The sequence below is a fragment of the Ranitomeya imitator genome, chromosome 5 (assembly GCF_032444005.1).
Source record: "Ranitomeya imitator isolate aRanImi1 chromosome 5, aRanImi1.pri, whole genome shotgun sequence".
In the NCBI taxonomy this organism is placed as follows: Eukaryota; Metazoa; Chordata; class Amphibia; order Anura; family Dendrobatidae; genus Ranitomeya; species Ranitomeya imitator.
The window spans coordinates 271,128,783-271,153,005 of record NC_091286.1 but is presented as its reverse complement, the minus strand read 5'-3'; the positions used below and the strand labels follow the sequence as shown (position 1 = coordinate 271,153,005).

The 24,223-nt window shown below is 44.9% G+C and overlaps 1 protein-coding gene across 4 annotated transcripts in view; it reads right to left on the bottom strand.

Annotated features, from left to right (window-relative positions):
* Positions 1–4,993: 4,993 nt before the first annotated feature.
* The window catches only part of LOC138637455 (uncharacterized), a 43,708-nt gene continuing 24,478 nt past the window's right edge, over positions 4,994–24,223 (bottom strand). For 3 of the 4 annotated variants that reach the window (XM_069726160.1, XM_069726159.1, XM_069726162.1), the window contains exons 4-5: positions 12,173–12,319; positions 4,994–6,420 (exon numbers count right to left, since the gene is read on the bottom strand). In XM_069726160.1, coding sequence (XP_069582261.1) covers positions 5,526–6,420; positions 12,173–12,319 — 1,042 coding nt within the window. In that variant the 3' untranslated portion in view covers positions 4,994–5,525. Of the gene's footprint in view, positions 6,421–12,172; positions 12,320–13,109; positions 13,293–24,223 lie in introns of those variants that run through there. The other variant, XM_069726161.1, reaches the window with a different exon arrangement.

Below are 24,223 nucleotides of genomic sequence, written 5' to 3'. Positions count from 1 at the left end.
GATGCCCTTTGGGCTCTGTAATGCCCCAGCCATTTTCAAAGACTTTGTAAACGATATCTTCCGTGATATGCTCTCCACCTCGGTCGTAGTCTATCTGGATGATATTCTCATCTACTCTCCAGATATCGACTCCCACCGGAAAGATGTTTGCAGAGTTTTTGACCTCTTACGGGCAAATTCCCTCTACGCCAAGTTGGAGAAATGTGTGTTTGAGCAGGAGTCCTTACCTTTCCTGGGCTATATCATCTCTGCCCAGGGATTGGCCATGAATCCTGCCAAACTACAGGCTGTGATGGACTGGCAAGAGCCCCTTTCTCTTAAAGTGGTGCAGGGCTTTATGGGGTTCATTAACTATTATCGCTAGTTCATCCTTCATTTCTCAACTTTGGTAGCTCCCTTGGTAGCCCTCACCAAGAAGCGAGCAAATCCCAAATTGTGGTCTGAGGAGGTCTCCAAGGCCTTCACTTCTATTAAGTCTCATTTTGCTGGCGCTCCCATCCTACATCGCCCGCGATGTAGATAAGCTGTTTATAATGGAGGTGGATGCCTCATCCGTTGGTGCTGGAGCAGTCCTTTTCCAAAAGGATGCTCAAGGTCGGAGCACGCCTCCTCCTCAAAAGGATATCTTCTCATTAGGGAGTTAATTATCTGGGACTTTTTCTCTGGTTTTTGCCATTCCCTCTTAACCAGTTCCTGTAGCTGTTCGTTAATCGGGAATGACCTCCGTTTTTTCTTCTGCAGACCACTGAGTTCTTGCGCTGTCTTTTTGCTTTCTCGTCTACTAGCCCCATGGTAGAGCGAACAGCTTTTATAAGCTTATCTGTAGCCTCCGCTGGAAATGTATCTTCCTCCTCTAAGCTACTATCTGAGCAATGAGCTGTATCTGAGTCTCCTTCTGACTCCGAAGAATCCCTTTGAGATGCTACTGAGGGGCTGGATCTGTCCCTACACCTGGTATCCATGTCGGCTGTCTGCAATGCTTTTACAGACCTACAGACCTCTGATTGGATCAGTGATCTTAGACTCTCTGTAAAGGAGGGTGTTTCCTCCGCTACCGTCTTGTTAATGCAATCCTGACAGATTTTTATTCCAGGATGGTTTTAACGCTTTTTTGCATAAGGGACATTCCTTGTTTTTAGCCTTTGATTTACACTTCTTGGGGACCTCCTATACTCCACCCCCCAAATGTATGTAAGAGGGGAGAGACAGAGAGAAGAGAAGACATTAGCGTGCTGGACTTTCTCGAAGTTCACTCACTACTCGGACGCTTAGAAGTACGGGTACCGGATCCGGAGGATGGCTGGATTTTTCAACGTCTCCCAATGGGACCAAAGAATCCTCCTTATCACGGTGATCCGTCCGCACGCTGCCAGAGCGGCTTCTACTGCTGCCATGGCAGATCTGGCTCTTCTCACTTGAGCGAGATCGCTTCATTTGCACCTCTTGCTGTGGCTGTAAATGATCTGGTGAAAAAAATCTCCATCCTGCTGTCACACAAGAGCAATCGCATTCAACCTGGACTGGTTAGTGACACCTGACAGTACTACTGACCATCTTTAAATAACTTCCTTCCCCCTTTTTTTTGTTTTTTTAAAGAACGCCTGGTTGATTCTGCTTCTATTATTAACCACTTAGTGCTCCGCTGCCTGTGCGCTGAAATCAAGTGCATGCACCCCATATGTTGATTTAATAAAATCATCACCTGGCTGATCCTGCCTCTGCCGCCGACCAGCCTCAGCTGGTAAATCAATGTTCTAGCATTTGTGCTCCCATTCTAAGCGCGCCGCCGGTAGTCATGTCCGTCGTGTGCTAATTAATCAACCATTCACCTGGTTGATCCTGCCTCTGCTCAGAGCGCTACCGTCGGGTCCTGCGCGCGCCCCCAACCATTACTTCCGGTGCACGCCGCTCTGCAGTCCTTCAGCACCCGCACCGGAAGTAAAGGTCGCCTTTTTCTGTCCCCCTGCCCCATAGTCCTGTACAAACGTTCCGAGTGCTGCTGCCGGGTTTTGTGCGCATACGCGTACCCATTTCCGGGTACCCGGCGCCGGCTGGGAAGGAGCTCGCAGCGCCGGGAATGTCCACACCACAGATTCCAGGAGGCAGCGCAGCACTCACCCCCAACGTCCTGACGCTCCCCAGTACGGAGTTTGGCCATGCGTCGCTCAGGGGGGGCATGGATATACATGGCCCCCCAGGCGACTACCGTTACCTGGTGACGGATGCAGCAGACCAGTGCCTGCCCAAACCCATCCGACCCAGGCATCCTCTTTTGTCTTCAAGATCTTCCATCTTAAGGGTTCCCCATCAAGGACAGGAAACCAACTGATGTGGAGAGAGGAGCTGCCCCTTTTATCTTGAAGGTTTCCTGTCCTTGAAGGGCGGATCCCCATTCTCTCTCGTGGTGCCGTCATGTATGATGGAAAAAATAATCCTCTAAAACACAACTTGCCTAATAATTCTGCACACAGTGTATAAGACCAGAGGAACATGACTAAGACAGATGCCAAAACTGGGGTACCTGTACAGTGTGCTGATACCTGTATAATTGGGGACGCCCATGCAGTGTAGGTAATCTCCCAGGGGTTCTCTGTCTTGGTGTTGCTTCTCTGATATTCCAGACGGATGAGATTTAAAAGCATCTTGGTGATGATCTAAGTATACTGTATGTAGTTAATTTTCATATATACGTAATCACTATATTTATTTAATCCTTATATGTACTTTTTAACCTGTGTATGTTAACATATACAAAAGTGTACACACTCACACTATTCAATCATACTTTTCCTTGAATTTTGTAGTTTGCAATAAAATTGCCTTGTATTGCAAGTATGCGCCTTTTTTAAAGCCGTTTCAGAAACTTAGTATTAAAAACAAGGCAAATAAAATTGCCAAATTCACCTGGAAATAATTGTGCAAAGAGGGAACCATCAAACCATTGAAAAAATATGAGTGGATTTTCATGGGCCCATCCAGTATGTGGGTTCCAAGGCCTAATGGGGTGCATCTGACTATTCAGCAGGGCTGGCCTTCCTGCCAATGTATAAAACCAAGGAGTACAAAATGCATAATGTGAAGTGGATTTTCATGGGCCCATCCAGTATGTGGGTTCCAAGGCCTAATGGGGTGCATCTGACTATTCAGCAGGGCTGGCCTTCCTGCCAATGTATAAAACCAAGGAGTACAAAATGCATAATGTGAAGTGGATTTTCATGGGCCCATCCAGTATGTGGGTTCCAAGGCCTAATGGGGTGCATCTGACTATTCAGCAGGGCTGGCCTTCCTGCCAATGTATAAAACCAAGGAGTACAAAATGCATAATGTGAAGTGGATTTTCATGGGCCCATCCAGTATGTGGGTTCCAAGGCCTAATGGGGTGCATCTGACTATTCAGCAGGGCTGGCCTTCCTGCCAATGTATAAAACCAAGGAGTACAAAATGCATAATGTGAAGTGGATTTTCATGGGCCCATCCAGTATGTGGGTTCCAAGGCCTAATGGGGTGCATCTGACTATTCAGCAGGGCTGGCCTTCCTGCCAATGTATAAAACCAAGGAGTACAAAATGCATAATGTGAAGTGGATTTTCATGGGCCCATCCAGTATGTGGGTTCCAAGGCCTAATGGGGAGTTAACAGCTGACATGTGCCTGCAATAGGCACAGGCGGAATTGCGATCCACCAGCGCCTATTAACTAGTTAATTGCCGCTGCCAGACACTGATCGGGGGTCAGCGGTGCATTGGCATGACAACCAGAGGTCTCCTGGAAACCTCTATGGTTGTTGATGCAGATTGCTGTGGTTGGCGCTCATAGCAATGCTGTAATTCTACTACATAGAGGCGATGCTCAGATCGCCCCCTACGTTGCAGAGCCAATCAGGTTAGGCCAGCTTCTAGCCTCCCTTGGAGAATATTGAAGCATGGCCAAAGTAAAAAAATGTTTTTAAAAATCTGAAAAAAAAAAAAAAAGTTTGTTTTTAACGCTACTTTCACACTAGCGTCGGCCCGACGCATCCTGTGCCAACGCAGCACAACGGGGGCAGCGGATGCATTATTACAACGCATCCGCTGCCCCATTGTGAGATGCGGGGAGGAGGGGGGCGGAGTTCCGGCCGCGCATGCGCGGTCGGAAATGGTGGACACAATGCACCAAAAAACGTTACAAGCAACATTTTTTGGTGCCGACGGTCCGCCACAACACGACGCAACCATCGCATGACGTCATGGCAGGTCTTTCTAGTGCAGGCGCGCAGGGCCTTTGATGACGTCACGGTCACATGACCGTGACATGGCCGGTCCATGTCGCGCAGGGCCAGTGATGACGTCGCGGTTACATGACCGTGACGTCATGGCAGGTCCTTCTGCCATACCATCTTTGCCACCGGAAACTGCAGCGGAAGATGGCGGTCGGCGGGAGCGGCTCAGCATACAACGGAGGGGGAGTATAGCAGGTTTTTTGTTAATTATTTTTAACATTACTTTACTATTGAAGCCGCATAGGCAGCATCAATAGTAAAAGGTTGGGGACACACAGGGTTAATAGTGGCGGTAACGGAGTGCGTTACTCGCGGCATAATGCGGTCCGTTACTGCCGGCATTAACCGTGTGTTAGCGGTGACCGGAGGGGAGTATGCGGGCGACAGGAACTGACTGTGGGGAGTAAGGAGCGGCCATTTTCTTCCGGACTGTGCCCGTCGCTGAGTGGTCGCGGCAGCCATGCCAGGCAGCTGGCGAGACCAATCAGCGAATGAATAACCGTGACAGACAGAAGGACAGACAGATGGAAGTGACCCTTAGTCAATTATATAGTAGAGGAGATCTCCTCTGAGACATCTTTTTTCTAAGCTAAACAAGCCCAACTTTTCCAATCTCTTCTAATATGAGAGGCCTTCCATCCCATGTAATAATCTAGTCGTTCATCGTCGAACTGACTAGTTTCTGTATATCCTTTTTGAAATGTGGCCCCAAAAACTGGATTCCATATTCTAGATGTGACATCACCAGTGATTTATTAAAGGGTAACAATATGTTGGGTTTACAGCATTTTAGCTTATTTTAAACACAAGATCTTGTTTGCTTTTGCGGCTGCTGCTTGACATTGAGTACTGCTGCTTAGCTTACTTGTAACCAGAATATCTTCTCCTGTTCTGTAGTCCCACGTATACTCGCATTTAATGTATATGCAGCAATAGGATTACTCCGTCCTATGTGCATCAGCTGAAATGTATTACCGTTATATGGATATATAGGCACATGTTGGCCACAATATAAGAAAAAGGAGGCAAAATATGGACAACCAAATTGAGCAGAGCCTTTAAGAAAAAAAAAAAAAAGTACATTTGAATTACAATCAGGCATATTGGTCCTAAAGAGTTTTTCTTTGACACTTAACATAGTAGTTGCACATTATATGCTTACAAACGGGTAAATATGATTCTGTAGAACAAATATAGAAGAAAAAAAACAAAAGAAAAAGGGAGCATTAAAAGGTTCACAAACAAAAAGGAAAATGGATAATCACCACTTAGGCTGTCCCACTAACACATGCCATTTGCCATTCCACAGATCCTTCTGGGGTCATGAAATAATCAGCAAATAAATCCCTGATATCTAAGCCAGAATCATCAGGCCTAGATGTCTGCCAGTTGATTGCAGTGCCAAGAGAAGGCATGCTGGCCTCTGCATCCAGACCATCACCATCTTGCTCTAGTACATAGTTGTGCAGAATGCAGCATGCCTTCACAACTGCATCAACTGTAGCCACATCTAACTGTATGGATGAGCCAAGGATTTTCCATTTTTTTATTAATAATCCAAAGGTACAATCGGTGTACCTTCGTGCCCGACTAAGGCGATAATTAAAGACCCTTCTCCGGGTGTCCAGTCCTTTTCTGGGGAATGGTCGCAGCTGGCATGGTGTCACACTAAAAGCTTCATCTGAAACCATAACAAACGGCACTGGTTGATCTGTACCCGGAAGAGGCCTTGGGGCTGGCAAAGACATCTCATCGTGCAACATTTTTTGTGTAATTTGCGACGCTTCAATCACTCTGGCATCTCCAGAACTATCATAGGCACCAATATCAATTGCAAGAAACCTGTACTTTGTATCTGCCACCGCCATCAGGACCACTGAAAAGAACTTCTTATTGTTGAAGCTTTTTGATCCTGAGTGAGGTGGCTGGTGGACACAGAAATGTATTCCATCCACTGCCCCGATGCAGTTGGGGAAGGAAACTGCACGTTCAAAGCCTTCTGCAATCTGCAGCCATGTCTCCTGGGTGGGAGCAGCCATAACAGACGTCCGCAAATTCTGAAAGATCAGTTCACAAGTGGTCCGAACAATGCCAGAGATTGTAGATTTTCCCACGTGGAATAGCTGATGGAGTGAAGAATACGTCTCCCCAGTTGACAGGAACCTAGCAAGAGAAAGCAGTAGAATTTTAAGAACATGACAACAAAGAACGTTAAAAAGTAGTGCCAGTTAAAGGGATTTAACAACAGCTGACATAAAAGTCAAGTCACTCCGGTGGTTTTGAAGAACATATAGGCAGAAGGAAGGATGGCAATGCTGCAGGAGAAAAGGACCAGGACTTATGTCCTGTGTACATGGTTGTATTATCAGGCATGTCAAAATAGTGATGCCAATGAGGTCCATAGGGACTGTACACCAGTATGCCACAGATTTCAGATAGGTTACTAGAGACTGAGCACTACAGGAGGGTCTACGATGAATCCCTGGGAAGATAGCAGGCGAGTAGTGAACAATTTGTTATTTCACTGTACTGGCAGCCCGTTTCACCACACCTTTCGATGGGTAACCAAACTTCCCACATTATATAGAGAAAAACTATCACTTATCATAAAAAGTTAAAGGAGTTGGACACTGCATTTTTTTAACTTCTGCTTTGAGCAGTTCATGCAAAATGGATGAGTCTTAAAAACTTATATCCACTATTTCTCCTATAGGCTTCTATGGGGAGCAAAACAATGCAATAATCAGAGGAGTCTGCAATTGCATGAAGCATTTTCTCACATGGGACCATGGCTTTATAATTTTCAGAAGTGTGCACAGAGCAGAACAAGTCACTTACTAATACATTACTATGTGGAGCTCAGCTACGGTGACCATTTGTAAACTACCTCCACCCATCTGACAATTATGATTTTTATGTTATCATTGCAGACTACAAACTGATATACCATATACTAGATGGTGGCCCGATTCTAACGCATCGGGTATTCTAGAATATGTATGTAGTTTATTTACGAAGATTTAAGAATAATGCAATGAATACGCAGGATTTTCCGGGTAAAATATATACATTATTAAATTTTATTGCTCATAGAACTTAATACAACTGAACAAAATTATTAAACAGATCATCAAAATATATAAACCATTTCATTAATATCTAACTGTATTTAAATAAATCATCGGACGAAAGAAGTACATCGACACTAATATATTTGTGCTTGGCACTGTGACTGACAGAACTTATTTAGTAAACGTGACTGAACTACGTGGCACTGTGACTGACAGAACTGCGCCTGTCGCTGATTGGTCGCGGGGCAGCTGGCGCGACCAATCAGCGATGCGGGATTTCCGTTACAGACAAACAGAATTAGACAATTATATAGTAGAATGTCAGGGAACCCAAACCTGTAGATTGAGAGCAACATGTGGCTCGCGGGCCCATGATGTGTGGCTCATGACCTTCTGCCAACGTGGTGCATTATTACCAGGTGTAGAAAACCGCTATTAAGAGTAGATCTCTAGATGGTGATTTGTGTGTAGTCCTCCACAGAAGAGCAGATCAGAATAGGAGTAGATATAGGAAACCCTGGAGCTTGGCATACTGCCTTGGTGTGATTACAGCGGAAAAGTTTGGACTGTCATTATACCGGTAATAGGGGCTCTGCGTGTCACTACGGTGAGTGGCACAGGAGCTGAATGTGGCTCTATAGGTCAGAAAAGTTGGGACCTCCGCTGTATTTCATTAAAACGGTCTCTTCGAGAAGTTAGAACAATAACAAATATCTTCGGTGCTATTTCTGTACATGTATCCTCAGAATTATTAAGTTTTGAGAATCTATAACTTAATATTAAAAATGCATCTTTCGGTCAGAGTTGCCAGTTGATGTAAGCCATCCACACAGTCATGGCTCCTTTTCACTTTTACATCTTCCATCCCTCCACCTAGCGTATTTTTCGGACTCAGACATTTTTCCTCCAAAAACGAGAAGGAAAATCGGGGGCGTCTTATTGTCCGGATGTACCATCTCTGGCTGTGGTGGGGAGCGGCACGGCAACGGTTCACAAAAAGCAGGAGCCGGCTGCTGCAGCTAACTCCTGTGCCCGCTGCTAAAGAGAAATTAATATTCACTGCATTCCATGCCCATGCGAGTGAAATGCGGTGAATATAAATTTCTCTTAAGTAGCAGCACATGTAACCGCCGGCAGCCAGCATCTGACACTGCGTGCTACTAAAGAGTGCGCAATGAATGCTCACTGCCCTCCATGCACATAGCCCCGGCTTGGGGAGCGTTGAGTATTCTGGCAGTTGTCCTTCAGCATGCAAGCAGCGCATGACATCCCTGCCATGCGCTGCCCACAAGCATAAAGCAGCTGCTGGCACCGGAACAAGTTGCTGCGAGGGAGATTGTTGGGAAGGTAAGTGTAATGGATTTTTTTTTTTTTAATGTTTTCGGATGAGGCCATGCATACCAAAATAGGGGCCAATCATACCAGGATGGGGACCAGGGCGACCACTCCTGCCAGGATGGGGACCAGGGCGACCACTCCTGCCAGGATGGGGACCAGGGCGACCACTCCTGCCAGGATGGGGACCAGGGCGACCACTCCTGCCAGGATGGGGACCAGGGCGACCACTCCTGCCAGGATGGGGACCAGGGCGACCACTCCTGCCAGGATGGGGACCAGGGCGACCACTCCTGCCAGGATGGGGACCAGGGCGACCACTCCTGCCAGGATGGGGACCAGGGCGACCACTCCTGCCAGGATGGGGACCAGGGCGACCACTCCTGCCAGGATGGGGACCAGGGCGACCACTCCTGCCAGGATGGGGACCAGGGCGACCACTCCTGCCAGGATGGGGACCAGGGCGACCATGCCTAACCAGGCTAGAGATAAGGGGGACGTGCATACCAGGATAGGGATGAGGAGGTCATGCATATGAGTATAGGGATGAGGGGGCCATGCATACCAGGCTAGAGATAAGGGGGATATGCATACCAGGGTAGGGATGAGGAGGTCATGCATGCCAGGATGGGGATGAGGGCCATGCCTACCAGCATAGGGATGAGGGGGCGATGTGAATCAGGAAGGAGATGAGGGGACCAAATATATTCCAGGATAGGGGATATTATGTAAAGAATTGACCACATTTTTTGCTTCAGTTTTTCCCCCCTAATTTGCTCCTCTAAAACCTAGGTGCATCTTATGGTCCGGTGCATCTTATAATCTGAAAAATACAGAATATACAGTACAGACCAAAAGTTTGGACATCTCATTTAAATATTTTTCTGTATTTTCATGACTATGAAAATTGTACATTCACACTGAAGGCATCAAAACTATGAATTAACACATGTGGAATTATATACTTAACAAAAAGTGTAAAACAGCTGAAATTATGTCTTATATTCTAGGTTCTTCAAAGTAGCCACCTTTTGCTTTGATGGCTGCTTTACACACTCTTGGCATGGTCTTTATGAGCTTCAAGAGGTAGTCACCGGGAATGGTCATCCAACAATCTTGAAGGAGTTCCCAGAGATGTTTAGCACTTGTTGGTCCTATTGCCTTCACTCTGCGGTCCAGCTCACCCCAAACCATCTCAATTGGGTTCAGGTCTGGTGACTGTGGAGGCCAGGTCATCTGGCGTAGCACCACATCACTTACTCAGCCTGGAGGTGTGTTTGGGGTCATTGTCCTGTTGAAAAATAATTGATGGTCCAACTAAACGCAAACCGGATGGAACAGCATGCCGCTGCAAGATGCTGTGGTAGCCATGCTGGTTCAGTATGCCTTCAATTTTGAATATCGTATATACTAGAGTATAAAGGTAACCCGAGTATAAACCGACCCCCCTAATTTTGCAACAAAAAACTGGGAAAACTTATTGACTCGAGTACAAGCCTAGGGTGGAAAATGCAGCAGCTACCGGTAAATGTCAAAAATAAAAATAGATATCAATAAAAGTTAAATTAATTGAGACATCAGTAGGTTAAGTGTTTTTGAATATCCATATTGAAACAGGAGCCCCATATAATGCTCCATACAGTTCATGATGGACCCCATATAATGCTCCATATAAAATACGCCCCATATAATGCTCCATACAGTTTAAGATGGGCCCCATAAGATGCTCCATATTAAAATATGCCCCACATAATGCTGCACAAATGTTGAATATGGCCCCATAAGATGCTCCATATAACAATGTGCCACATGTAATGCTGCTGCAATTAAAAAAAAAAAAAAAAAAAAAAAAAAAGACACACCTCTCGTCGCTGACCGCTACTCCTCAGAGTCCCGTCTCTCCGCAGTGACTGTTCAGGCAGAGGGCGGCGCACACACTAATAAGCCATCACGCCCTCTGACCTGAACAGTCACTGCAGAGGACGCGGAAGACGGGGCGGCGGTGAAACGAGGAAAGGTGAATATGAAATACTCACCTGCTCCCGGCGTGGTCCCTGGCAGCTTCTCCCGGACGGAGGTCTCTGGGCGCAGCAGCTCCTTCCTCTGTTCAGCGGTCACTGGTACTGCTCATTACAGGAATGAATATGCGGCTCCACCCCTATGGGAGTGGAGTCCATATTCATTACTTCAATGAGCAATACAAAGTGACCGCTGAACAGGGGAAGAAGCTGCCGGCGCCGAAGCCCATGGGACATGCTGGGACTGCATTAGGATCCCCAGGAGCAGGTGAGTATGTGACAGTTGTCGCTCCACCTCACCCGCCGACCATGACTCGAGTATAAGCAGAGAGGGGCACTTTCAGCCCATTTTTTTGGGCTAAAAATCTCGGCTTATATGGTATATCCCCAACAGTGTCACCAGCAAAGCACCCCCACACCATCACACCTCCTCCTCCATGCTTCACGGTGGGAACCAGGCATGTAGAGTCCATCCGTTCCCCTTTTCTGCGTCGCACAAAGACACGGTGGTTGGAACCAAAGATCTCAAATTTGGACTCATCAGACCAAAGCACAGATTTCCACTGGTCTAATGTCCATTCCTTGTGTTCTTTAGCCCAAACAAGTATCTTCTGCTTGTTGCCTGTCCTTAGCAGTGGTTTCCTAGCAGCTATTTTACCATGAAGGCCTGAAGCACAAAGTCTCCTCTTGACAGTTGTTGTAGAGATGTGTCTGCTACTAGAACTCTGTGTGGTATTGACCTGGTCTCTAATCTGAGCTGCTGTTAACCTGCAATTTCTGAGGCTGGTGACTCGGATAAACTTATCCTCAGAAGCAGAGGTGACTCTTGGTCTTCCTTTCCTGGGGCGGTCCTCATGTGAGCCAGTTTCTTTGTAGCGCTTGATGGTTTTTGCCACTGCACTTGGGGACACTTTCAAAGTTTTCCCAATTTTTCGGACTGAGTGACCTTAATTTCTTAAAGTAATGATGGCCACTCATTTTTCTTTACTTAGAATTTGTATTATGGCAAGAAAAAAGCAGCTAACAGTCTATTCAGTAGGACTATCAGCTGTGTATCCACCAGACTTCTGCACAAGACAACTGATGGTTCCAACTCCATTTATAAGGCAAGAAATCCCACTTATTAAACCTGACAGGGCACACCTGTGAAGCGAAAACCATTCCCAGTGACTACCTCTTGAAGCTCATGAAGAGAATGCCAAGAGTGTACAAAGCAGTCATCAAAGCAAAAGGTGGCTACTTTGAAGAACCTAGAATATAAGACATAATTTCAGTTGTTTCACACTTTTTTGTTAAGTATATAATTCCACATGTGTCAATTCATAGTTTTGATGCATTCAGTGTGAATGTACAATTTTCTTAGTCATGAAAATACAGAAAAATCTTTAAATGAGAAGGTGTGTCCAAACTTTTGGTCTGTACTGTATGTTACATGGATGAAATGTAACAGAAATGGACAAATATTCACATAGAATATGACAATCAAAGTACCGTAAAGTGATGAGCAGCCGCTGCTCAGGACTGATGCACCTTCTCAATAAAGTCTGCTGCATAGTAAGCAGGGGTCTTAGAAGGTCGAGAAGTCCATCAAATGCAGATGTGGACATTTGGATAAACTCTTGAAATTTCTCAGGGCACCTAAATGAAAAGATTAAATAAAATCAGTCTTTCAAGAAAGCTTTGCAGGGGCATGACTGGTGCAGTCTTACCAGTTTTCCATTTAAGACCACCAGTGTCCAGAAGCTCAAGTGATACTCCACCAATGAAGTGTCTATACAACTAGCATCCAGGTCATTGCTTAAAAGCACAATACACAATTTCGTGCCCGAACTTACGGTAGTTTTGTAATTATCCAGACCCTGCATTATGAGATATGAATTTTTATTCTAATCAATTAAAGCACCACAGCTTTTTTATTTTACCACTGGAGTGATCCTTCAAATCTAAGTCCCCTTTCTTACACTCTTTTCGGCGTCTTCATCTGTTATCACCGGCGCTCCTGTTGGCCACCGTCACTTTGTGACTTGCTTGCTTGTTTCATGGAGCGAGCTGGAGGTCACACCTAAATACCTGTCTATGACATCCTCATTGAGGCGCTCAGACATGAACTGACAGCTTGTAACGTAGCTTTGGACTTCCGGACAGTCAGAAGCTGCAGTCACAAGATAGTGACACAGGATTGGAGAAGGATTGGAGCAGCACCAAAAAATGGTATAAGAGTAGGGTGCAGGGACCTTAATTTTAACGCAGCATTTCAGAACTAAACAAAAAAACTTTGGAGTGGCGCTTTAAAAACTTAAGTTTTGTTTGCCAAAATGTGTGCAATGGAATTTTGGAAAAGAGTGTTGAGAAACTTCATGTAGCATTTATAACTGCAAATCTTAAGGCATGTCACTACTTGCATAAGATCCCACCCACCCCCAGTCACCTGCAAATTCTCTCCGGTTCTGGCAGAAAGTGGACGTTCAGTTCCATGAAAGTAAATGAGGCGTACGCTGCAATACTAGATGCAGCCTTTGAACAAGTGTGGGGTCATGTGAAAAAAAAAAATATAAAAAAGTTAGGTTTTTTTTTTAATCCTGTAAATCAACCTGGAAAACCCATTAAAAGGAAAGCTATCATCAGAAAGAGAACTACTGATTAACCCCTTTACCCCCAAGGGTGGTTTGCACGTTATGGACCGGGCCAATTTTTACAATTCTGACCACTGTCCCTTTATGAGGTTATAACTCTGGAACGCTGCAACGATCCCGGTGATTTTGACACGGTTTTCTCATGACCTGCGGTTATTTGTGAAAAAAAAACAAAGTTGGCAAAAATTATGAAAATTTTGCAATTTTCCAACTTTGAATTTGTATGCCCTTAAATCACAGAGATATGTCACACAAAATAGTTAATAAGTAACATTTCCCACATGTCTACTTTACATCAGCACAATTTTGGAGCCAAAATTTTTTTTTGTTACGAGGTCTAAGGGTTAAAAGTTGACCAGCAATTTCTCATTATTACAACACCATTTTTTTTTTTTAGGGACCACATCACATTTGAAGTCACTGAGAGGTCTATATGATAGAAAATACCCAAGTGAGACACATTTTAAAAACTGCACCCCTCAAGGTGCTTAAAACCACATTCAAGAAGTTTATTAACTCTTCAGGTGTTTCACAGGAATTTTTGGAATGTTTGTGAAAAAAAAGTTTAAATGTTCATTTTTATTTAAATTTTTTTTTAATTTAGCTCCAATTTGTTTTATTTTACCAACAGTAACAGGAGAAATTGGACCCCAAAAGTTGTTGTACAATTTGTCCTGAGTACACTGATACCCCACATGTGGGGGTAAACCACTGGGCGCATGGCAGAGCTCGGAAGGGAAGGAGCGCCGTTTGACTTTCCAATGCAAAATTGACTGGAATTGAGATGGGACGCCATGTCACGTTTGGAGAGCCCCTGATGTGCCTAAACATTGAAACCCCCCACAAGTGACACCATTTTGGAAAGTAGACCCCCAAAAAGGAACTTATCTAGATGTGTGGTGAGCACTTTGACCCACCAAGTGCTTCACAGAAGTTGATAATGTAGAGCTGTAAAAATAAAAAAAATCATATTTTTTCACATAAATGATATTTCCGCCCCCTGTATTGTATTTTCCCAAGGTTAAGAGAAGAAATTTGACCCCAAAGGTTGTTGTGCAATTTGTCCTGAGTACGCCGATACCCCATATGTGGGGGTAAACCCCTGTTTTGGCGCACGGGAGAGCTCGGAAGGGAAGGAGCACTGTTTTACTTTTTCAACGCAGAATTGGCTGGGATTGAGATCGGATGCCATGTCGCATTTGGAGAGCCCCTGATGTGCCTGAACAGTGGAAACCCCTTAATTATAACTGAAACCCTAACCCAAACACACCCCTAACCATAATCCTAACCACACCCCTAACCCGAACATGCCCCTAACCCTAATCCCAACCATAACCCTAACCACACCCCTAACCCTAATCACAACCGTAAATGTAATCCAAGCCCCAACCCTAACCCTAGCACTAACCCGAACGGGAAAATGGAAATAAATTTTTTAAATTTTATTATTTTTCCCTAACTAAGGGGTGATGAAGGGGGGTTTGATTTACTTTTATAGCGGAGTTTTTAGTGGATTTTTATGATTGGCAGCCGTCACACACTGAAAGACGCTTTTTATTGCAAAAAATAGTTTTTGCGTCTCCACATTTTGAGAGCTATAATTTTTCCATATTTGAGTCCACAGAGTCATGTGAGGTCTTGTTTTTTGCGGGACGAGTAGACGTTTTTATTTAACATTTTCGGGCACATGACATTTTTTGATCGTTTTTTATTCCGATTTTTGTGAGGCAGAATGAACAAAAACCAGCGATTCGTGAATTTCTTTTTGGGCGGGCGTTTATACCGTTCCACGTTTGATAAAATTGATAAAGCAGTTTTATTCTTCGGGTCAGTACAATTACAGCGATACCTCATTTACATCATTTTTTAATATTTTGGCGCTTTTATACGATAAAATCTATTTTATATAAAAAATAATTTTTGCATCGCTTTATTCTGACAACTATAACTTTTGGTATTTTTTCGTTGATGCTGTATGGTGGCTCGTTTTTTGCGGGACAAGATGACGTTTTCAGCGGTAGCATGGTTATTCATAGTCATCATTTTGATTGCGTGTTACTCCACTTTTTGTTTGGCGGTATGATAATAAAGCGTTGTTTTTTGCCTCTAGTTAACTAGGGGACAGTTTTATAGGTCGGGTCGTTACCGACACAGTGATACTAAATATGTGTACTTTTATATTTTTTTTTTAGTTCTATATATTTTCCTTTATTTAGGATTTTTTTTTTTTTTTTTTTTTTTACACATGTAAATATTTTTTCTTACTTTAGGGCATTGCTCCGGGGGGGGGGGGGGGGTTGGGGGACATCATGTTACAGTGACAGATCGCTGATCTGACACTTTGCAGTGCACTGTGTCAGATCACACAGGCACTGAAGGAGGCTTGCCGGCGCCTGCTCGCCACCTCCCTCCAGGACCCGGAAGGCCCCCCAAGGCCATTTTGAATCCGGGACCTGCAGGGAGGAGGAAGTAGGAGACCCTCGGAGCAACACGATCACATCGTGTTGCTTCGACGGTCTCAGGGAAGCACGCAGGGAGCCCCCTCCCAGCACGATGCTTGCCTATGCCGCCATAACGCTGCAATCATCTTTGATCGCAGTGTGTCGGGGTTTAATGTGCCAGGAGCGGTCTGTGACCGCTCCTGGCACATAGCTGATTATTACAGCTGACATCCGGCACCGACACCCAGTAGTGATCGGCCACGCTCCCCCCTAGAGCGTGGCCGATCGCCTATGACGTAATATTCAGTCCATGGGAAGTAGGGCCCACCCCACATGGACGGAATAGTACGTCTAATGACAGAAAGGGGTTAAAATCAGATTTCAGTGTTTAATATACGTGTATTTTTTTAAAAAATTTTTTTTATACATATCACAAGTTCTATTAAAAACAGAGCTCTTCAAATATTCACACTGGCCAATGGGGCTTTTTTAGATCTATATTTCCTGTTTCAGGAAACACCACATGTACAAGGCACAATGGTTGGATCCAGATCATATCTTTTGTATGGAGGTATCTAATGAGCATGTGCAAAGGCCACCGTGAAGGGAGGGGGAGCAGGGTCAGCTGTGAGCTCCTATTGTGATTGGTGGATCTTTTGTTATTGGCTATGTATACACGGCCTACCTGTCATTGAAATTATTCCTCTACTGATAACAAAACTACTGTAAACTCTTCCTAAAAGGACAGGAAATAAGAGTCTAAAAAAAAAAAAGTCTCAGTTGACTATGCAAAATGAAAGAATTGCAATACTGGGGAAAAAAAAACAAACAGTTTTTGGCAATTTCTTTTTTACATACATGTGACACAAAAACCTGATTACCCCTTCATGACCTTGGGATTTTCCGCTTTTCCGTATTCGTTTTTCACTCCGCTACTTCCCAGAGCCATAACTTTTTCATTTTTCTGTCAATATGGCCATGTGAGGGCTTATGTTTTTGCGAGACTAGTTGTACTTTTGAACGACATCATTGGTTTTACCATGACGTGTACTAGAAAATGGGAAAAAAATTCCAAGCGCGGTGAAATTGCAAAAAATCGTAGTTACTTACTGATAACGGTATTTCTCTGATCCCATGATGGCACCACGGAGAGAGGGGTCCGCCCCCAGGGACAGGAAACCTACAGGTGAAAAAGGGCGTACCTCTCTCCCACAACAGCTGGTTTACAGAGCCTTATACAGAACTTCAGCTGCAACTCAATATTTGCACAAATTAAACTTAACCAGATTAACTTAACAGAGGCACCGTGACTAAAGCTAACGCTAATACATTATAATGTGCACACCTGTGTGTGAAAAGGGAGGGAATATACGGGTGCCATCATGGGATCAGAGAAATACCGTTATCGGTAAGTAACTACCATTTTCTCTATCCCCATGATGACACCACGGAGAGATTTGCATAGATTGTAACTCTTAGGGAGGGATCACTGCCTCTAGAACCCTTCGCCCAAAGGTGAGATCAGAGGAGGTCAAGTCTACACAGTAATGTTTGAAAAAATGTAGACTGGGAAGACCAAGTGGCAGCTCTATATATCTGTTGTATTGAAGCGCCAGCTCTCTCCGCCCAGGATGATGCCACTGCTCTGGTTGAATGGGCTTTTATATTTCTCCGGGATGGCTGTCCCACAGGATGAGTAGGATAGGGCGATGGCGTCTCTTATCCATCTCGCTAACGTGGCTTTCAATGCTTTCTGTCCCTTCCGTGGACCCTGGAAGCAGACAAACAGAGCCCTATCCATCCTGCACTCCCTAGTGGCTGATAGATACTGGACCAGACACACCTTTTTACGTCTAGGGTATGCAATGTTTTTTCCCCCTCATTTTTGGGGCTGGGACAAAAGGAGGGCAAAGAGATCTCTTGAGTTCTATGAAATTGTGACGCGATTTTACGGAGGTAAGCCGGGTCAGTTTTAAGAATGACTCTGTCTTCGAGTATCTGAGTAAAGGGTGGGCATGGAGATAACGCTTGTATGTTGCTAATGCGGCGGGCCGAGGTTAGAGCTACCAGGAGCGTGGTTTTTAGAGATAAAATTTTTAAAGGAGCGTCTGCCAGGGGCTCAAAAGGGAGGTTTGGTTAGAGCATTTAGGACAAAGTTTAGATCCCATGGAGGAGTAGTATGGAGAGGAATAGGCCTGGACCTACTTAAGGCTCTAATGAATCTCATGATCCAGCGATTTCTGGCTAGATCATGGTTGTACAAAGCTCCCAAGGCTGCTACCTGAACCTTTAGAGTGCTTGTAGCTAGATCTTTTTCCTGTCCCTTCTGCAGGAACTCAAGGATTTTCTCTATTGGGGTTTCCCCGGATGGGTCTGCGCCGGATACTGACAAATTTTTTCCACACTTTCCCATATATTTTGGTGGTTACGAGTTTCCTACTCTGTAATAGAGTGGATACTAGATTGGGGGAAAAGCCTTTATCGCTTAGTAGCTTCCTTTCAAAAGCCAAGCTGTCATGTGTAGATTCTTTACATTGGGATGAAACACCGGTCCCTGGGATAAAAGTTTCGGAGTGTCTGGTAGAACCCAAGGGTTTGATATGGACATTTTTCTTAGCCAAGAAAACCATATTCTGTGGGGCCAGAATGGAGCTATTACTATCACTGTTGCTCCGTCCTCCCGAATTTTCCTCAGCACTAAGGGAATGAGGGATATCGGAGAGAACGCGTAGGTGAGACGATACTTCCAGGGAATTGTAAAGGCGTCTAGAGCTACTGGGCCCCCCCGGGGATCGATTGAGCAGAATGTTTTTACTTTCTGGTTTTGACTGTTCGCAAACAGATCTATTTCTGGCTGCCCCCAAAGTTTTACGATCTGGTTGAATACCGATTGTTTTAGCTCCCACTCCCCCTGTTTTAAGCATGTCCTGCTCAAGAAATCTGCAGTTTGGTTTTCTGAGCCTTTTATGTGGAGAGCTGTCAAGGACTTCAGATTGTGTTCTGCTATGTGGAAGATGGATTGGGTTACCTCCATTAATGCTCGACACCTGGTGCCCCCTTGGTGGTTTAGGTATGCTACCACTACCTGGTTGTCCGAAAAGATTTTTACGTGATGGGAGTAAATGAGTTTTAGAAAGTGCGTTAGGGCCAATTTTACCGCTAACAGTTCTTTCATGTTTGAAGAGACTAGCTCTTGATTTTTGCTCCAATTCCCCTGTGCCACTTGATCGTCTATGTGTGCTCCCCACCCCCAGAGGCTTGCATCCGTCGTTAGGATTTTTTCCGTCGGCTGTGCCCAGGGAACCCCCTTGGTTAAATTCACTGGGTCTGCCCACCATAGTAGAGAGTGTATTGTGCTTGACGACTAAATTTCCGCGCAGGGATATGCTTGAATCTAAAGTTTCCCATTGCAGGTCCCGGGTATGACATTGTGCCCACTGCACAGCCGGGATACAGGCTGTCATGGATCCCAGCAGGGACATCGCTTTTCTTAGAGAAGTGACTGGAAACATTGTCATCTGTAACACTGCCTGTGTCATTTTTTGGATCTTACCCTGAGGAAGATAGCATTTCTGCGTGATCGAGTCTAGGACTATCCCCAAGTACTCCTGTACCTGGGTTGGTACTATTCTGGATTTGGGTATGTTTAGTAGCCAACCTAGACTGGACAGTGAAGCCATGACCAAATCCAACTGTTTGCAATGTTGGGATGAGGTCCCTACCACCAGGAGATCGTCCAGATAGGGAACTATTAGGACATTCTGTTCCCGTATGTGGGCCATTACTTCTGACATTATTTTCGTGAACACCCGAGGTGCGATGGCTAACCCGAAGGGGAGAGCCCTGAATTGGTAGTGTTTCACTTCCTCCTGGATATTTACTGCCAGTCAGATATTTTTGATGATCCCTGTGGATAGGCACATGGCAATATGCGTCTCGTAAATCTAGAACAGTCATGAAACACAAGGGAAAGAGCATTTTTACGCAAGATTTTATTGTCTCCATTTTGAAATGTTGAATCTCGAGGAAACTGTTTAACCCCTTAATGACCGCCAATACGTCTTTTAACTGACCTGAGATATAAGAGAATAGCCTCCCCATACAGATGACAATCCAGCATCTGTCGGTTGTACACTATAGCTGACAACTTGCTGTACCAGCCACGATCAGTATTTGCACCATCTAAATCTGTTTAACCCCTTAGATGCTGCTGTCAATAGTGGCTACATCATTATAAATGGTTAACAGAGTGTGGGGGCTTCTTCTTTGTCACAATTGGTGCCCTCAGATCATGATTTTGTTGTCCTGATGTTTGCCATGGCAATTCATGACCAAATAGTGGCCTTAAAGTCTGACGGCTGTTGTAACCTGTTCAGAAGTTAGAGGCATTTAGGTGGTAAAAATACACATTTTCATTTCTGTCATGCCACTTTGCATTAATGCCTGTAAAGCACCTGAAGGGTTAATAAACTACCTGACAGCAGTTTTCAATATGTTTAGGGGTGCTGTTTTTAAAATGGTATCATGTTTGTGGGTTTCCCAATATATGGGACCCCTAAAGTCACTTCAAACATGGATAAGTCCACAAAAAAATAAATTTTGTAAATTTCTTTGAAAAAATGAAAAATTGCTGCTACATTTTTAAACCTCCTAAAATGCTAAAAAAATAAAATAACATTTTACAAATGGTGCTGATGTAAAGCAGACATGTGGGACATGTTATTTATTAATCTTTTCCTGTGGTATGACTATCTGGATTAAAGGGATAATCATTCAAATGTAGAAAATTGCTAATTTTTTAACATTTTTCTCAAATTTTTGATATTTTTTAAAAATAAACACAAAAAATGTTGAACAAAATTTACCATTATCATAAAGTATAATGTGTCACGAAAAAACAATCTCAAAATCACTGGGATTTGTTGAAGTGTTGCAGAGTTATTACCACATAAAGTGACACTGGTCAGATTTCAAAAATTTGGCTCGGTCACTAAGGGGTTAATCTTTTGAGATTTATGATCGCCCTGTATGATCCATCCGGTTTCCTGCGAAGGAAGAGGGGAGAGTAGAAGCCCATGCCTTTTTCCTGGTATGGGACTTCTTATAGCACTTCCTTCTGAATTAAGTTCAAAATTTCTTCCTGGAGAGCTGACTGTTCGTGTGATTGTCTCTGAGGTGTTAGCATGAAGGAATTGCCGGGAGGAGTGCGGAATTTCAGTTTGAGACCTTCTCGTATTATGTTTAACATCCAGGCACTGAAATTTTTTCCCAGGCTGGAAGAAAACAGGCTAGTCTCCCTCCGGCCCGGGGAATACCTTCATTGTGATCTCTTATTGTCGTGAAGGGGGGGGGGTTTGTTGAACATAAAGCCTCTGTTCTTATTCCTTTTGTCTTCCCATCCATCTCTGTTCCCTTTCGGGGGTCTCCTCCGCATGAACTTTCTGTTCCGAAAGGGACGCCTGTAAGACTGATTGGGGAACCTGGGAAAAGATTTTTTCTTATCTCCGGCTTTGTCAAGGATATCGTCTAATGTTGACCCAAATAAAAATTTGCCTTCACAAGGTATTGAGCATAGTTTGGTTTGCAAATCCCCTGGCCAGCATTTTAGCCACAAGGCACGTCTCGCGGCGTTTGAGAAGGAGCCTGACCTAGCCACTAATCTAGCCGAATCTACCGATGCGTCAGCCAAAAAGGCTGCCGCACCTTTCATCACAAACACTGACTTTTGAATTGTCTCTCTTGAGACTTTTTTCTTTAATTGGGAATCTAAGTGCTCGAGCCATACCATTGAGGCGCGGGCCGTACAAGTGGCCGCGATGGCCGGTTTTAGTCCACTCCCTGCCGCTTCCCAGGAGCTTTTCAAGAAAGTCTCAGCTTTTTTGTCCATTGGGTCTTTTAAGGTACCCATGTCCTCGAAGGGAAGGGAGAATTTTTTAGAGGCCTTTGCTATGGTCACATCCAATTTTGGTGCCTTACTCCAAGATGAGCAGGCTGGGTCATCAAAAGGGTATTTTCTCTTGGGAGTTAAGAGAACTTTTTTGTCTGGTTTCTTCCATTCTCTCTTAATTAGAGAGTGAATTTTTTCATTTATTGAGAATGCTCTTTTTTGTTCCAAACCACTGAACATTATATCCTGCGCTGTTTTCTTTAGGGCGTTCATATACTAGACCCATTGTTGTCCTGACGGCTTTTACAAGAGCGTCTGTCTCTTCGATAGGGAAGCAACTGCGTCCCCCTTCTGAAGATAGCGAAGAGGTCTCGGAGGCTGATGAATCACTAGAATCAGAGATTTCGCTTTCTGACTCGTCCACACTGGATTCAGGGGACCTATGACTTGATTTGCATTTTTTCTTTGAGGTCTTAATGCCTTTGAGGGCACTCTCAACCTGGCTCTTTATTAGTGACTTTAGGTCTGAGGCAAACACCGGGGATTCCTCTTGAATTGTTTTCTCTATACAAGTGATGCATAGCTTTTTCTCCCATGAGGAAGGTAGCTCATCTGAGCATATAGCACATACTCTGTGCTTTGATTTGTCTACACATTTTCTTCCCTAGAAGAAAAAGTAAGGAGCCCTTCACATTAAGCGACGCTGCAGCGATACCGACAACGATCCGGATCGCTGCAGCGTCGCTGTTTGGTCACTGGAGAGCTGTCACACAGACAGCTCTCCAGCGACCAACGATCCCGAAGTCCCCGGGTAAACATCGGGTAACTAAGCGCAGGGACGCGCTTAGTAACCCGATGTTTACCCTGGTTACCAGCGTAAAAGTAAAAAAAAAAAAAAACACTACATACTTACCTAACGCTGTCTGTCCCCGGCGCTCTGCTTCTCTGCACTCCTCCTGTACTGGCTGTGAGCGTCGGTCAGCCGGAAAGCAGAGCGGTGACGTCACACATAACGATATCCTTAACGATATCGTTGCTACGTCACAAAAAGCAACGATATCGTTAACGATATCGTTATGTGTGAAGGTACCTTAACTCCGTATTAAACACAGCACTTTCACGTAGATCACTCACCCTCCTGTGGATAAGAGATACCGTCTCGGGCCTGGGGACTATATCCACCGTTGGATTCGTCACCGGTCGCGTGGTTTTCGCAGAAACTCGGCTGCGTTGTGACCCTGAGCGTCCACTGCTGCTGCGCTGTTGAGAGGAAGTGTTTCCCTTGCGCTGGTGCCGCTGTACCTGCGCTTGCTCAGGAGATAACTGTATAATCTCCTGCGCATCTTGCTGCTCCTGGTCGCTCATAGTGGCCTCTGCACTGTGATTAGTGCAAAGGAGGTTTGAATTGACCATGTTTTCCCGCCTGGAAGCGCCCCCTTTATGCCTTGCGCTGCCGGCGGAAGTGGTGATCTGCGCATGCGCACAGCTCGATCACATAGGGGAAGATATAAGCGAGGATGCGCGCGCGTCTCTCAGCGTTCTGCCTGCCCACACATCTGCTCTGAGCCCCCGGCGGCAATGGCGCCGGCATTTCAGCGGTCCCACATGTCCAGTGCTCCAGATACCGGCTCTTCTGTGCCTGGGACCCCATGGAATGGTAGCCGCCGCTACCCCCATGCACCACTGTGCAGCGGTACGGAGGCTATGTCGGTGACCGCCGCCACCTCCTCCTCCCTTTTTTTTTTCCTGGGAAAGGCAGACTTGATCCTCTTCACTGCCTCACCCTTCTCACTCACCCTTAAGGTCCGCCGACCCCAGCGGTGGTGCTTCAGGGAAGGGGAAAAGGGGGGAGAGAAAAACCGCTTGACCCAGCCGTGACAGGGCGCCCCGTGTCAGGAACCGACTGGATCAGCCCCTGGTATCCCACGAAGGATCTTCAGTTACGTGCTGTAGGTTCCCCGTCAGGGACAGGAAACCAACTGATGTGGGTGAGAGGTACGCCCTTTTTCACCTGTAGGTGTCCTGTCCCTGGGGGCGGACCCCTCTCTCCGTGGTGCCATCATGGGGGAAAGAGAAAAAGTGCAATCCCATGTGTGTTTTTTGCTTGGCTTTTTTGCTAGGTTCACCAAATGCTAAAACTGAGTGGTAAAAAAAAAAAAAAAAATTCCAAACTTTGCTAAAAAAAAAAAAAAAAAAATTGCGCCATTTTCCGATACCCGTAGCATCTCCATTTTTCGTGATCTTCGGTCGGGTGAGAGCTTATTTTTTGCATGCCGAACTGACGTTTTTAAAGATACCATTTTGGTGCAGACACGTTCTTTTGATCGCCCGTTATTGCATAAAAAACGTAATTTGGTTTCTAATTTTTTTTCCTCGCTATGCCGCTTAGTGATCAGGTTAATACTTTTTTTTTTTTCTTATTGATAGATCAGCGATTCTGAACGCGGCGATACCAAATGTGTATATTTGATTTTATTTTTATTGTTTTATTTTGAATGGGGCGAAAGGGGGGGGAGTGACTTAAACTTTTAGATTTTTTTTTTAAACATTTTTTTTTTTTTTACTTTTGCTATGCTTGAAT